The 16,598-nt window shown below is 37.1% G+C and overlaps 1 protein-coding gene and 1 long non-coding RNA gene across 3 annotated transcripts; both read right to left on the bottom strand.

The window, feature by feature from the left end:
* Positions 1–227: 227 nt before the first annotated feature.
* Positions 228–15,090, bottom strand: Sam-s (S-adenosylmethionine Synthetase). 2 transcript variants are annotated; one of them, XM_071782099.1, is made up of 10 exons: positions 14,933–15,090; positions 12,291–13,197; positions 7,746–7,823; positions 7,294–7,416; positions 6,662–6,774; positions 3,319–3,462; positions 2,699–2,917; positions 2,396–2,578; positions 2,131–2,264; positions 228–1,923 (listed from the first exon to the last, which is right to left on the bottom strand). In XM_071782099.1, exons 2-10 carry the CDS (start codon positions 12,403–12,405, stop codon positions 1,818–1,820), a joined length of 1,215 nt encoding a protein of 404 aa, XP_071638200.1. In that variant the 5' UTR covers positions 12,406–13,197; positions 14,933–15,090; the 3' UTR covers positions 228–1,817. The 2 variants fall into 2 exon arrangements, with proteins under 2 accessions (XP_071638200.1, XP_071638199.1); XM_071782098.1 differs by lacking the exon at positions 6,662–6,774 and adding an exon at positions 5,781–5,893 and having other exon boundaries at positions 14,933–15,088.
* LOC139815292 (uncharacterized) lies at positions 9,812–12,282 on the bottom strand. Its single transcript, XR_011732704.1, has 2 exons — positions 10,766–12,282; positions 9,812–10,658 (listed from the first exon to the last, which is right to left on the bottom strand). It is a non-coding gene; the product is annotated as an uncharacterized lncRNA (long non-coding RNA).
* Positions 15,091–16,598: the final 1,508 nt, after the last annotated feature.

The following is a 16,598-nucleotide window of genomic DNA, read 5'->3' as shown; positions in this document are numbered from 1 at the left end:
GAGTGCAAATGCATATAAAAATTGCTCGCTACGTTCGCGAACTATTATAGCCAGTCGCAGCGTCTTGTGCGACAGAGCTCATGTCACATTTGTCGGAGAAATGTTCACAGAAATGCAATATTGGTCCGTTAAATGCAAATTATGCGTTGCGTAAAACGCTAGGAAGATTGAGGATTAAATACGCTTTGCTTATGTAATGATGCGGTAGTACACAAAACGACAGGGAATACTTTTATTAAAAAATCCGTTTTATTTTGTCTTTCTTTTTTTTTACGATCCTGTGCACTATTACATATTGCCGATATGATTTACGTCGCAACAAGTCGCACACATCAATTCTGCCAGAAGATGACTAAAATCTTTTTACAACTGTTTCTCTATTTGTTTCTCCCATTAAAATCCGACTATGTCGGGGACAATTTGTACCAAAAAACAATGAAAAATTCTACAACAGTTGCGAGCTCCGTCACACGGTCTGTGCTGGACCTCTACCGGAATTGGATTTTCAATGGTTTCGCTTCCTTTTATAACATCTGTTGCATCAATTGTTCTATTTAGTTAAAACAATAGCAAAGGGGGAAATGACCGTACACTTCATGGGGCGATTAAAACACAATTTGCTTAGTTAAGAATATTCGCGCGTATACTATAAAACAATGAAGTCTAATTCCATAACGAAGCTGTTCAATTAGACTAATATGATGATTTTTAAATATTCTAAAATATTTAACAATGGTTGATCTATCGTCGATAAATGCATCCGATCCGGCATTGTATTGCAACTGCCTTTCGTGAAACTCATGAACATGACACGCGAACACGCGTTCATGACACACAAACGTCATTTCCTTCTTTGCTATACACATTCCAAGGACACATTGTCATTAATTTACACTTCTTTTCCCTCCTCAATGATTAATAATTCTAATGAAGGTACGTACACGAAAGATCGATTGGAAAGTCGATAGAGTCACTATTGAAATAAAACAGGCTTACGTAAATTAGCGTGTATAATTCGTGCAGTCTGATTAAAAATTTGCTCATTTAGCTTGATTAAGTCGGAGTATCGAACTTTCGTGTACGTGGGAGGGAGCTACTAAATACAGCTAAAAATCTATGAGACTGCAGTTACATTTCCCGAATCTGAAAACACGTAGCGCTCGTTTATCCATTTTCTTCAGATGAAAATTTAATCCACAAGTTTCTCTTCTTCTTACTGGTTTGTAAGTAGTCAGCGTGTATCAGCGAGGAAAAAATCGATTTGCTGTTGCCAGACTGAGTTAACTCACAATCAGTTCAAGAAAGAAATTCTTCAAGACCTGAACAAGGAAACTTACAATGGGCTCCATAATATAGGCTCGGTTCGTTTTTACTTGCATAATGCGCCCATTATATCTAGATGGTTATTGTGCCGTATTGTTAAGAGATACCATCACACGAAAAACCGAAAGAGTGAAGGAAGAAATGACTGTTCATACCCGGTGTGTCGGATTATGAACGAGATTTGTACTATGCCTGTCGTCACATATATAATGCGGTATTCCATGGCAAAAAGAACTAGAAAGAGAACTGCCTATACCTAGTCCTCTCTATTGCTAAGCATTGGCGTAAGAAATCGGTGGCTTCGGTGATGGTAGCGACACGGGAATTGAAGTATCGCGGACGAAATTGTTTTTTCTTCTTATTTGAAATAACACGATTACTTCTCTGAGAGGAAGATAGAAAGGGAGATAGAGTTAGAGAAAGAGAAACAGAGATGTTCTATCAAATATCTAAGACCGAGAAACGCCGAGACCAATTTAAAATCCATCCTCTCATCAATCGAGAATCAGCTTTTTTGGTTGCTCCCATGTGAAACCGTCTCGTCCAAAGTGACCGTATGTGCTGGTTTGTTGATAAATAGGGTTGCGAAGGTTTAACTCCCTACAAAAAAGATAATTACACTCTTAATTTATTTATCTTCATGTACATTTGATGTATTATATCACATTATTCAATAAATTATATCACACACATCATATAGTCGTTGCAATATATCATAAGTAAAACAATATTTATCATAACAGTTTGCGTAACACAAGTTATATTAAAGTTACGAGAAAAATGTTAAAATTATTTAAGTATACGTACTTGACGATCTTTCCGGGTCGTAAATCGAAGTTCTTGTTCACTATGTCTAGGAGCTCGTTTTGAGAACGCGTGGATGTTCCATAATCGAAAACTGTGATAGACAATGGTTCCGCCACTCCAATGGCATAGGAGACCTAATATAAATAATCGTAAATTTTTTCATAATACACACAAAGATATACAATTTTCTTAAATTTCATTACAAAATAGTTGTGGAAATTGCTTTTTTTATTTGAACAAGAATAAAGCTTGACGTTTGTTTTACCTGTACAAGACAGCGTCTGCAAAGGCCAGCCTTTACCAAAGACTTGGCAACCCATCTCGCAGCGTATGCAGCTGATCTGTCCACCTTCGTAAAATCTTTACCGGAAAATGCACCACCACCATGCGCTCCCCAACCACCGTACGTGTCTACGATGATCTTCCGTCCGGTAAGACCAGCGTCACTCTAAAATTTTAAATAAGAATGTATCAGAGTAACTTGCAAAATATGTTGCACATTTTTATTCAAGATCGATTAACATCTGCATTGATTACATTATATAATACTTGGGGACTTTAATAATACCTGTGGACCACCGATAATGAAAAGCCCGCAAGGATTCACATGGAAGATTGTTCTCTCGTCTAAATATCTCGCGGGTATTACTTCTTTGATGACTTTCTCCATGACCGCCTTCCGGAGTTCGTCTAGACCGATTTTTTCGCTATGTTGCAGCGATACCACAACAGTATGGACTCTTATAGGTACGCAGGCTCCATGGTCCATGATATATTCGCAGGTTACCTGTCGTATACATAATTACACATACGTCTTATATAAATTATACATTAATTTTTTAAGCTATTAAAATATTGTAAAAAAAATTATATTTAATGGATTATTCTCAGCTAGGTTTTCATCATCATAGCATTCAAGAGTAGCAAATACATAAAATACATCATTGAATAATCATCTCACTGTCCATGAACTTTTTTTCTTATTGTCTAGGTCTCTGAGCGTGAAAAGTATCGGAAATGATTAGATTAGAAATTTTTCGACTTCCAGGCGCATCTTCCGACAAATTTTTTAAATTCCATATCGATACTGACACTCTTCCGCTTGTTTTATCTTATCAAATTTATCGAACTTTGCCCTTTGTAAATTAAGATAAATAAGAAGTATATACAAACATATGAAAATCAAACCTGTGTTTTTGAATCTGGACGAGCCCACCATAGTTCGCCGCTTCGTCTTAGCTCGGCGATTTTCTGATTTAATTTATGTGCCAGCACGACCGTCAATGGCATACATTCGTCGGTTTCATCGGTCGCGTACCCGAACATTAGACCCTGATGAAAGAAATTGAGTTATTCCAGCTAAAATTTATAAGATATAAGCTTCAAGCATCGAACAGACTTTGTACATATAATTTCAAATATGTAGATAAATTATTTGAAATTACGTGCTGTCAGAATATAAAAGTAAACATTGTATTTTTATACGTGAAAGAAAAGAAAGCTTAATTAAAAATTGAAAAGCTTTTGTAAAGCGTAAATTATTGCACAAGTATGTGGTATTATACAGTGTATCCCATTTTAAAGTTTTCAATGTTATATCTCGCGAACCGATGATTTTATTAAAAAATGTTTCAGACGAAAGTTGCATGGTTTGGAGAGAGACACGTGATCCAAATGTGAGTCATGTCGAAGATGTCATCGTTTTCAAGAAATTTTGAAGGTGACTAATTTCTTAAATAGAACTTGATTTTTTCCTTGAGATAAAAGTTGTAGATCTCGCCGAGACGTTTTCAAAACACTGTAATAAAGCTTTTTTTTGTTAAGAATTTCCTGAAATATTTTAAATTTTGACTCAATATTTTTAATGTAAAATATGAAATATCTCATAAAGTATTCATCATGTTTCGATGTCTCGACTTTCATACTTTTATACATAGAATAATGAAAGAAATCGAATAATAATATTATTATTATTTATAATAATTATTTATAATAATAATATTATTGTTATTATTACTCAAGGAAAAAATCAAGTTCCATTAAACAAATTTCTTGAAAACGATGGCATCTACGACAGGACTCACATCTGGATCATGTGTCTTCCTCCAAACCATGCAACTTTTGTCTGAAACATTTTTCAGTAAAATCATCGGTTCGCGAGATATAGCACTGTAAACTTTAAAATGGGACACTCTGTATATATCTATGAGAAATATGAAGCAACATCTAATAAAAGGTGCCATACAGAACAGAACAGAAGTGATATAAATATGACAAAAGGGATATACTCATTAATAATTAAGTTAACATTAATAAACAACTTAATTTACAAGCTATTTACATTTCACACACCATTAATTACATAACCAACTAACTAGTTTACATAACGACTACTTAACGAATTCGTTTAAGAGGTTACACCACTGTAACTGTCCATTTTCTTTGGTATTTTTTTTTTAGAAAGGAATGAAATATATGGTCAAAAGAACTTTTAGGCTTTATTAGACATATATTAAAGTATGTAAAAAAATTTTTTATTTGTTAAAAAAATACAAAATGGCGGCGCACGAGTCGCCATAGCACTACTCTGCGGCACGCAGTATAAATCCAACAATTTTCATACTATTCACTCCAAATTTTGAGCATATCTTTAAAATAACACTCCGAAGAGAAATACGTGCGGGATTTTCGATAACTTGATTCTAACATTATTTATTAACAAATAATTGCCCCTTTTTTTGTCAAAAATTGAACTGTTTACTTCAAATGCTCGCCAATCACACAAAAATTAATATTTTCAAAATCCCCTACGTATTTCTTTAGCTATACTCATGTAGATTAAGAGAAAATTTTTTGTTTTTTTCTAGATTCAAATTTGCGTGAGTTATACTGCGTGCCGCAGAGCGCGCATGCCTCGCCAGAATGGCTGCAGCGTCGTCATTTTGTACCATTATTGAATAATGAATTTTTTTTGTACACTTAAAAACATGATTAATTACATCCTTGAGAATAATATTATCCTCTTACTTTTCCTTCCATCTAAAAAAAAAAAAATCGCAAAAAAACGCTTTACTTTAGACTTCTACAGTGGTGTAACCCCTTAAGAGTATGGTCAGTGGCCAATCTCCTTTGGTTACAATTACTTAACAATAAATTCTTAACTACGGGTTAACGTTACACTAAGATCATGTTATCCTACTAAAGACGTTATTAATCTACAATAATATAAAACATGCAAGTGCTTCCAAATCTATGGAATCTACAATAACGTAAAACATGCAAGTGTTTCTATATCTATCTACATGAAATTTCTTGCACTAATTGTATATATCCTACACGCTCATTCACTTCTTATATACCATATCCCGCTAAAGAATCAACGACAGAATAACATTTGTAGCAATGCATTCAAACTACCGTGATAATGTAACAAATATGTGAAGAACACTCAATATGTCATATACCACTTCCACCTCTATAGTGAAGAAATAAAAATAGGCCAGTAGAGTTACAAGAAGAAATAAAGAAGTGAAATGTTACTTATACAACTACTGTAACTTGTACTTAGTAGCGCAGGAGGCAAACGGTCAAAGAGAATAAAACAGGAGATAAAAAGAAGAGGAAATTCAACGATGGCAATGCTAATTGACCTGATCTCCTGCTCCCACTTCCTCGTCGCTACGGTTTTCGTGAACGCCTGCCGCGATATTTGGTGACTGAGCGTCGAGCGCCAACAGAACATTGCACAGCTTGTAGTCAAAACCTGTAGAAATCATCGTAATGAGACAAAGATATTCGCTGCTGTTTTACGCGTCGACGTTGTCCTTGCACGAAATTCCGCCATTTTGGTGCATTGGGTTTTTAACAGACCACGTTGATCCCTCAATAATCCTGGAGTGACTAAAACTAATACAATGGCTGCATGTACGAGTTCGGGCACGAAAACTTCATGAAATATCGGAGATAATACTGAATCAAATTCTTTTGAAACTATTTAGTGCATATTATATTTTTTTATAATTTTATAATTTTATATTTTTTTTATAATTAGACAACGAATTTATTACGAGTGAATTTTACGCATATGAGTGTATCCGAACATAGTACATACAGCCTCACTTTCTATATACATGATAACTAATATCGGCACTTTGTTGGAATTGCATTCCAGTGCTTTGTAAACCATCTCTCCGAGACATCTCTGCCAAATTAGAAATTTCTCCTGCATGATTGACGTAACATTGCGAAGAATTTTTCAAGAGATATTTTGCGGTATTATCTTACAACGATAATGCTTAGATAACTCGCACAGGTGCTTGCATTCTCACCTGCGCACACGCACGCACGCAGGCACACGTAAGATGTAACACACGCTTGTGACACACAGAATAGCAAAACAGATTTGAGAACGTCTGAAGTTTAAAGGAGGTCAGAGGGAAGAGGATAGTAAGAACCAAGAACATGGGGTAGATCGTTGACATTGAATTATTTTTGGCTGTTCTGTGGCACGGGCTGAGAATGGGTTATGTACCTGGTCACCTGCACCCACGTCCATCTCTTGCCTGTCCGTATGGACACCATCCGCGATATTTGGGGATTGTTGTTCGATCGCCACCAAAAGGTTCAACGTACGCCAATCGAATCCTGCCACGATATGCTTACGTTACACAGTCTTTATTCATTCTTTTTGCATGATCTTTTTTTTGTCCAAAAGGTAATGAGCAGGATACTGATTATCCGAGCGATCGAGACATGGAGGAACCAAGTCAAACATCTCAATGTGTGTACAAAGAAGAATCCTTATACTCATCTTAGTATTACCATTAATGTTCGATATAAGAAAACAGAAATCACAATGTTTGGTGCTTGAATCTTTTGCGCCATGATTCGATCGTGTTGTCGTGACAATTCGATGAAGGACAATTGTATGAGGCGAATTTTATGAGGACGAGGGAGCTGGCTATCTATTCACAGAGCATGCATGTGTTACATGAGTAATGATTAAAGTCTCTTTATCGCGAGTGTAAAGATTTTAATTTTTCTCGCGCAAACATAGAATTAACATCCAACAAAGTGTCAGACAATCGGAGAAAGTGACAGACGTGCATCATTGAGACCTAAGGGCAGATATAACGCGCGTATCGCGTCGGCCTGTTGCTGTACCTTTTGAAGAATCGTCGTAGCCGATGTGTTGCACTGTATCCCGAACGATCTTCTGATAATCCACCACAGCCTTTGATGTAATCTCCCCGCACAGAAGTATCATCCCAGTTTTCGTTACGGTTTCTATTGAAAATAGAAAAACTCGATTAAGTATAGTGTAACATCTACATAACGAACATATAGAATATATTTAAATGCGATTATATTGAAGGAATGTTATATAAAGTAAATGTTAAGGCAGCTATGTATATATACTTGGGAAAACATTTTTTTTTCTTTCAAAGATTGCTCGTTTCAATAATATATTGCAAATGCAATAGATGCAGGAGTCAAAAGTTCCGGGCTAGAACTAGTTCAGGGCCGAACAAACTAATGTATAAATAGAATACATATTCATACATGATACGTGTTTAAATGCCTGTAGAAATCAGCACTGTCTTGGCGAAACTTACCGCATGCTACTTTAGCGTCGGGGTCTTGTGTCAGGTGTGCATCTAAAATGGCGTCACTTATTTGATCACACATTTTGTCTGAAAAATAACATAAGACATATAAATATATAATACTAATCAAAGTGAATTATTAATCAAAACCGTTAGAGGATTTCTAATATCTATAAACATGATTAAAACATAATTAAAACCTTGTTAAGAAAGTAAATATAAATGTAATAAACAAAAAACGAGAGAGAATAAAGGACCCCGCCATATCCTTGTGGAAATTGGGTTTCGGTGACATTAGCTGAAACTTTGGAAATAAATAGTTTATGTAATGCTGATCAAAAGTCACAATGAGCAAAATTCACAATAATCAACCGTTTAGATGCTATCAGCGTTCATAAGTCAAAATAAGATGTTATTTCAGTACTATTGTAGTACAATGGATTTCGGTATAATCGGCTGAAACTGTAGAAATAGATAGTTTATATGATGCTGATTAAAAGTTATAATGGGCAAGATTCACAATAATCGTCATAATCGATCGTTTAAGCGCTATCAGCGTTCAAAAGTCAAAATAAGGCATTATGTCAGTACTATTGTGGAACAGTGGATTGCAATGTATTATTCTACAGAATCACTTATTCCTCTTGTTAATACAAAAATATGTATTTATGTGAAAAAAATGTATATGCATGTATGTGAATTATGTTATAAGATTATAGTTCATATATGTACACATGCATGTATACATATTTTCTTCACATAAATACATATTTTTGTATTAACAAAAAGAATAAGTTTTATGATTCTGCAGAATAATACATTGCAGTCCACTGTCTTACAATAGTGTTGACATGCATAACGTTTTATTGACTTTTAATCGCTGATAGCATCTAAACGGTTGACTATTATGAATCTTGCCCATTGTGACTTTTGATCAGCATCACATAAACTATTTATTTCCAAAGTTTCAGCTAATTTCACCGAAACCCAATTTCCATAAGGATATGGTGGGGTCCTTTATTATTATATAAAGGAATACTAGCATAATAATTAATTTTAATTCTGTCTGTATTATAATTTAAGAAAAGCAGCGAATCGCTAATCCAAGATTAGTTCGCCTAAATTGCTCACGTAACTCGTTTCTTTCTTTATCTTTGATATAATTAGAGCCGAGATGTAGAGAGGAAAAACAAGTCATTAACCGCAGAGATAATTAGCAACGTACGAGCCGATTGCAAAAAATTAATTTACTATTCGTTATTTTTGAAACAGTTGAAGTTAAAAGACAAGAATTACCGCATTAAGATGTGTAAAAATTAGTTACATACAAAATCGAACGTTTAAATAAATTTGGAAATAGTATTGTGATTTTTTTAGAATGTTAGTGAAATTTCACGACAACCATCATGGATTGGGTATCAGAAATGAAGAAATTTACACGAACAATTGTTATATATATATAAATTTTCATAGGCATTTTTTTTTAAATAAAACTATTCGAGGAGAGAGTTGCATGAAGCACAGACATATGGAACACCGCAAAACTGTTATCAGCTTCATAGGCCGGATATTCATAGTAGGATCTTATATTTAAGACCATCTTAAGTAAAATCTTAAGATGTAATGAACCAATCACAGAGCCGTATTAGCATCTTAAGACATTACTTAGAACGCTCTTGAAATAAGATCCGACTATGAAATACCGGTCATAGAATTATTATGTTCTTAAATGTTAATTTGTTTTTGTATTACGAGATTACTTTATCAAGTCAAAGTTATTTCGAGCTATGATCTTTTTACGATTAGTTGCAAAAGTCCCTTGCGCGATTTCCCCATTCCTGACATCATATCCTGTAAGATGACTAATACAGATAACGTTGAATCGTTGATATAATCGTGGATTATAAGGCTTACGGTTTAATAATGAATCATTGGAAAAGCATTAAAAAACGAGAGTTGGGAACAAGAAGAATAAAACAAATGTGATAGAGAAAGAAGAAAAAAGACGCTGATTTCTGGTTCAGTAATGAATAATAATAATAATAAATGATAATAAACGTTTGTCAGTCACAAACCCTCTGTGATCAATGGCGGTCGTTTAAAGAACGTTTCGGTTGGAAGTAGAGAAAAAAGGGGTAAGAAGAAGAAAGCATTGTGTCTCAAAAGGAACAGATGTTCGTGAAACGAGAGCACTAAAGCAGCACTTCATATGTCGCGCTTTCGAGACATGAAACAATTTTTTTATTATATATAATATATATAATAAAGATGCTTATGTGTGTGTGTGTGTGTGTGTGTATATAAATTATAAATATTTTAATTTTATATTACTTGATATGATCTTCGCGCATTCTATAAATTTCGGATACATCTATCAAATGCCGCGTTTGGCGATTGTTATCATTGAGATTAGGACATGTATCAGTGTATCTAAAGAGTATTAGATAAAATAGATATTTGACGAATATTCAGATTTACGCGTCTAGTGTAAAATAGTGTATCTGCGTTTGTAAATAAAGAATAATATTTTTGCAATTAATAATTTCAATAGCTATAAGAAATTAAAATAATAGGTTAATTCCTGTGCACCGGTCCTACTTTTGTTACTAACATACATTACAGCAGCTTTGTTAGTGCCCTACTTTTTACATGTTTTCCATATTCATGTTCTTTGTAATTATTCGACTTATCATAAACAAATGTATGTAATGATATGAAATTATTATTATTCACTACGACCAAACGTCGCAATTTCAAGCGTCGGTCTCTCACGGGCTCTAAGGCCAGTTCTGGAAGATTCCAACGGGTATAGGACAAAAGGAAGCACAAAGCGAGAAGGGGGGTCCCCGAAGCCTGTTCGTGTTACTCAATCATAGCTTCATGTTTCTCTTTCTTTCTCTCTTTCCAAGAAGTCTGCGATGCCTACAACAATCAAGTTATATCTTATTTCTACTCCAGAAGCAGACAATCGGCACGATAACGATTTAACGCTTCAAGTCAATCGATTCCGAGAAGAAACATCAACAAACATTTGAGCGGCGTCGACGAACGACCAGCCGCGCCACCTAGGTCGCGAACAGAATCATCTAGAAGCTCTAGAAAATGGCGAACTTCCTTTCGCGCATGACAAACGATCGCTTGATGCACGCAGACTGGATTCGTAGAAATACTAGTGGATTCGTGACAATGAAGCTCGTAATAACGAAGCAATAAGGAAGTAATAACGAAGAGAATTCGTAGAACGACCGCATTCCATCTTCCCGACCGGTCTTGCCTTAGCAATTAGCTGTTCCCTTTTCTCACAGTCCTATCACTTCTATCTATAACACAGAGAACGGTTGATCTCGATTAGCCTGCGTTAATGCTAATGCATGCTAACGTAATGCATTTTTACATATTTACATACGAAATATACGTAACTCAACGTTGACTTGTATCGATTCAACAGCATCTGCGCTTCGGTGAACCGTTCAAGAAAAGAATCTAGAATGGAAGAGGTTTTTCGGGTTTCATGCTCGTTCCAGAAAGAGGCTTTTACCAGATAGCAGAGACCTTGCATCTGTTCCTTGTGTCTCGTTGCATTTTCTGCACTCGAGACGAAATGAGTAATCAGACTCAATAGAGAGAAAACGGGATAAAAGGGACGGAAGGTTCAACTGCAAAGAGCCAAGCTTCTAACGAAACTATAGTCCTGTGTCCTGTTTCCAATCGCGTTAGGCGTCTTTCGTGTCTATATGTATCTCGAATTTTTCGGTACATATCTGCGGTATACGTATCTCGGAGCAACGGTCTCCCTATCTAAAATGAGATGCGGAAAGGCGCCGCCAAGGCACGGTACGGCACGGCACGGGTCCATTCAGGCCAATTTCGGACACGACGCAACCGGCGTCCACCGAGCCGAGCGCGGTTCGCGCGCGCCGATCGCAGCGCGATCGGCGCCGCGAGCACATGGCGGCGGCGCGCCAGCCAGCGGCAATGTGCCATGCCCCCGGCCCCGGCCAGGTCATGCCGCGTCGGCGAGAAAATATGTAGAAACGCGGAGATCCCTTTGCGACCCGTTCACTCGTGATTCGAGCAAATGCCTTTTTTTAGAGCACAATCCCGGCCGGGAAGGAAACGATCGGCGGAGTGTCACGGGAAGGCGGGAGACGAAAGACGTGTATGGGGACGTGTATGCGTCAATCGAGATGAGATCTCGATCGGGGGACAAGATGAAAGGGTAGGTAGGTAGGTAGGAAAAAGCGCGCGGTACGCGCGCCCGGGATCACACGGAGACGACTCTCCTTCATGATGGTGGTTTGGTGGTAGTGGCGGCGGCAGTGGTGGTGGTGGTGGTGGTGGTGGTAGTGCGAAAGCCGCAAGAGGTACAGGGGGACGTAGACCGAGAAAGAGAGAAAGAGACAGATAGAGAGAGAAAGAGAGAAAGATGAAAGCTTTTCCGACCGATAATGCAGGGTCGCCCGATAAGGCCCGGCGAGGGGGGTTGGTCATCTCACGGGTGGTCCCCCCCGGGCGGCGGGGGGATAGAGGGGGGAAAAAGACTGCTTCTCTTACCTGGGTGTCCCTCGCCGACCGATTCCGAGGTGAAGAGGAACGAGGTGTCCTGCTGCAGCTCGGGCGGCGCGTGGCCGTTCGCGTAGCCGTTCATATGGTGCGCGGTCTCCGGCATCTTCCTGCGTTTCGGGGTCGTCGCCGCCGTTGTCGCCGTGTCGTCTCTCGTAACGGGTGTAGTTGTCGTCAGTCGTCACTCAGAATCGTTGGGGGGGCAGGTGCGGGGAGGTCGATCGGTCACCGCCGCGCCGTCGTCGAGCACCGCTGTCGTGTACGGCCGCGAGCGAACTCGTCTCCTCCACTGACTCCACGTGCCTCTGCCTCCTCCTCCTCGACGCCGTCGTTGTCGCCGTCCTCGTCGTTTCCACTCCGCCGCGCCTCGCTCCGAGTTTCACCGAGCCCGCTTAAAAAGGTCGGTGGGATGCAATCGAGCCGCGTCTCTCTTCACCAGGGCTGTACCCCGCGTGGCTCTTCTTCGAGAGGAGAGGATAGACGCGACTGCGAGCGAGCACGGCGTGCACGAGAGGGAGAGCGGGTCGGGTGTCGAGAAGTGAGCGCGCGAGCTCCACACAGGCACACGGCACACCGCGTAATGATCGGGGAGTTATCGGGACGAATGGGACGAGACGAGAGACGACGCGCCGCGGCGCGTAGCGGGAAGTGAAAGAGACTCCCCGCCGCCTGTCGTCCTCTATTTATAATCTCGGTTCCGCCTGCCCGCGCGGCCGACAGGCACCACGGTCACGTGACGCGCTCGGGCGCACGGCGCGGAATTCGAGTCGGGATCGGAGATCGGACGGACGACGCGACGTCTCGAGCGCGTGTCTCTCTCGCCGCGTCGCGCCGCGCCGGTTTTTCCGCTCCTCCGCTTCGTTTCTCCGGTCGCCCTCCTCGACTCCACGTGCTTCCCCTGCGAAAAAACGAAACGCAAGTTAGAGGTCAGAGTCTCTCCAAGGACGCTTATTGCTGGGGATTATTTTATCGCGAAACTGGGTAATCGCATTGGCGATTATTCCTCTTGGGAGAGTACTTAATTTCTGAAAACGTTTAGTTAAATGGTTTATTTTCTGAAAGAGATGCAACGTTTTGACGAGTTTTAGAGAACAGATATACACTCTGATACTGATGCTACGTCATTTTACAATTAGTAAGATGAATTTGTATAACTTTATTGCAATTTTATTTTTTATCTATATTTATCTATTATAGTTATACATATACTCTGATAAAAAAAATTTTCATATTTTCTCTGAGACTTATGAAAAATTCTGAAAAAATATATAAAATTTCTCAGATACTCAGAAATAATTAGATGCGGATTTTCTGAATATTTCAGTATCCGTATGTATTATACATAGTATATCCACATGAAAAATATTTTCTTATATTTTCTTAAAAATTTTGTAAGAATTGAGACTTAAGAGAAATTCCGAGAAAATACATAAAATTTCTCAGATACTTTTTTAGGTACTTAAAAATAATTAGATGAAGATTTTTGGAATACTTCAGTATCCGTGTGTATAAAAATTTTTGATAATGTACACAGACTTTCTCATATTTATTCAGATTTTTACAAAGATGTGTTGGCGGGAAAAATCTGAAATGTTAAACCATTTGCTATTTTATTGGAGTTTTTCTGAAAAACGTTCCAATTCTTATAAAAAAATTCTGATAAGTTCTGAGCATTTAGAGAAAGTCTGAAAAGTTTTATAAAAATTTTGATTAATATGGAAAATTCTGAAACATTTTTTCACCAGAGTATATACATATATGTATGTACACCAGCAAAAATTTGAACTCACCGGAAATAAAAGTATAAAAGTATAAAATTGTATAATATAATATGGTCAATTTCTATTTCCTTGATTGAAAATTCGCCGAATTTCCTGTTTTTAATTTGCTAAATTATTACACATAACGAGAATATGAGAATTGCATTGATAAACGCCATTTTTATATAATTAATATTTATTAATCGCGTAGCTATTTGTATCAAAAGATCTACCCAGCATTTTATAATGAACACTTTGAAACAATTATATTATTCTGTCAATCTCGCGTACATCAATAATTTCTCGAAACTGTCACGCGAGTAAATTAATTTTTCTATATATATTATATTGTATCATTATTTAATATATTTATTAATTATTTCAATTATCATCTAAAAATTATTAGCATTACTTTATTATTGCAACTCTCTTTGATGAAATAAAATCAGTTTTGCTTTTAAATAACGATAGTCCAACCGTCGAAGTTAGAAGTTAGAAATTTGAATTCTTAAATCCGAGAACATAGATATCTAATAGATAGCCCGAAGGTGATGACACTATGAGAAGTTTACAATTTCTTTTGATACATTCAACGTTCCTCCTGGTTTATCAACATGACACTATGATCTCGACGAATAATCACTTAGGATTCGCTTCGTCATACTTTACATTTGGACCTTTTCATATTGCATCATGTGCCGCAGGAGTGATCTGCGAAAGTTACGGGATAAAATAAACTGTCCGTATCTCCAACCCCCTCGCGGTTTAACTCTAAACAATAAGTAGAATTTTTCGGATTTTTGCTCCTAATGTGCGCGCTAATTGCGGGAACGTATCTACATAGAAGCCGACAAGTGCAGCTTGGATACTTACCGATAACACCGGTCAAGTGCTTATCAGCACGTGATTCCAAATCGCGTTATCTTTGGAGTGCTTGAGAGCTTCTAAAAGGGCGAAATTTCGTGTTGTCTCGTTGTAGAGCGTTGTCGCGTTTTCCTGACACAGCCGGAAATGTAATTTGCGCAAGACACAAGATGAAGCCGCGGTTGCGAAATTTGAGCACAAGATTCAGTGAGAGACCAACGTTATCGTTACTCGACTCGGAATTGCACTATACGAGAGTGTGCAAGCCGGCTAGACTTTTATATATCGCTCGAGATATTCCCGAGAAATTCTTGGAGTGGAGTGGGATCGGCGGACGCAGCTATATTAGGATGTTGAATGACACACCAGTTTTACAGTAAATTGCACAAGTGTTATTTATTTGTTCTCTCGGGGTGATATGTAAATATAATTGTAAATCTGTCCAACACACGATATGGAAATGATTTAGAAGTTGGAATAGAAGCTGGATTGTTGTTTGGATGATTTAGAGATGAATAGAAACTGGATTTATTCATCTAAGATTATTTAAGACCGAGATTTGTGGTACACATAATATGACTTTTGATAAAGGATTTATGGAATAAAACAGTTTTGAATCAACAAATCTGTAGGAAGCTAAATAGCTTCAAATCAAATTCGATCGAACTAAAAAGATCTAAAGCGAGCACTTGTATAATTGACAACCTATGGAACTGTTAAACTTCTGTATAAATTCGAATTAGAAGGTCTCGAATTAGGAATTCGACTAAACAAGAATTTGCAAAGCAAGGCATCTATAGGATTAAGAATTTTTTTGTGAAATATGATAATATATTAGAAAATTAATAAAAATAAACTCTGTGTTTGCGGAAGCATACATTTAATTTTGCAAAAACAAGAACCTTAAGATCAGCAATTAAAAAATGTATCGACAAGTGACATCTTCGAATTTGCAATTATCTCTTTGATAAAGCGTTATCTATATATATATATATATATATATTTTAATTATTGGTAACGTTTTGCTTATTGTGAATTTTATATATTTATTTTCTCAACAGATCGACTCGTGGAGAAACTTAATATGCAATACACGGATAACATGATGTAATCGTTAATGACGTTAAAATTGCCGATCACTTCATACGTCATACAGTACATTACTCGTAATAGTGACGAGTTGCGAATCATGTTAATGGACGTGAAACGATTGCGTGGCTGACTAGTACTTAAGTTTCAACGCGATAGTGATTATCACCTCTAGTATCTCAGATACTCGATATAAATAGAAATGATTTTCTAGCTACTTAATTAAACAACAGCAATCATTAGCTATAATAAATATAGACATATCTAATTAGTATTAAATATAAATCTACGAATCTAAAGAAATTTTAGAGATTGTCGCAATTTCTTTTCGTATCGGTTTTCCTTCTCTATCGTGATTATTGCATATACATTGTGCATTTTTATGGTTGATTTCATAATAGTGCATCTATAACAAAATTCAAAAATTAGTAAATTAACATAATAATTAATGTGTATTATAATTATCGTCGCTACAAATTGATTTATTTTATTAATAAATGCATATATATAATCGACAATTACCGTTTTCTAAAATTACACGCTTTATATTTAATACACGCTTGAATTAGAATAATAAATGTTATAA

The sequence above is a fragment of the Temnothorax longispinosus genome, chromosome 6, assembly GCF_030848805.1.
Source record: "Temnothorax longispinosus isolate EJ_2023e chromosome 6, Tlon_JGU_v1, whole genome shotgun sequence".
Classification (NCBI taxonomy): Eukaryota; Metazoa; Arthropoda; class Insecta; order Hymenoptera; family Formicidae; genus Temnothorax; species Temnothorax longispinosus.
Note: the sequence above shows the minus strand (reverse complement) of the source record. Positions and strands in the feature narration are given on the sequence as shown.

What these genes read in the sequence shown, in the direction of transcription:
- Sam-s (XM_071782099.1), bottom strand. Translation starts at nt 12,405, where the DNA reads ATGCCGGAGACCGCGCACCATATGAACGGCTACGCGAACGGCCACGCG. An exon ending in ACGTGGGTGCAGGTGACCAG is followed by an intron (nt 3,463 to 6,661) that starts GTACATAACCCA and finishes TTCTTTCATCAG; the next exon opens with GGTCTAATGTTCGGGTACGC. An exon ending in GCAGACGCTGTCTTGTACAG is followed by an intron (nt 2,265 to 2,395) that starts GTAAAACAAACG and finishes TATTTATATTAG; the next exon opens with GTCTCCTATGCCATTGGAGT.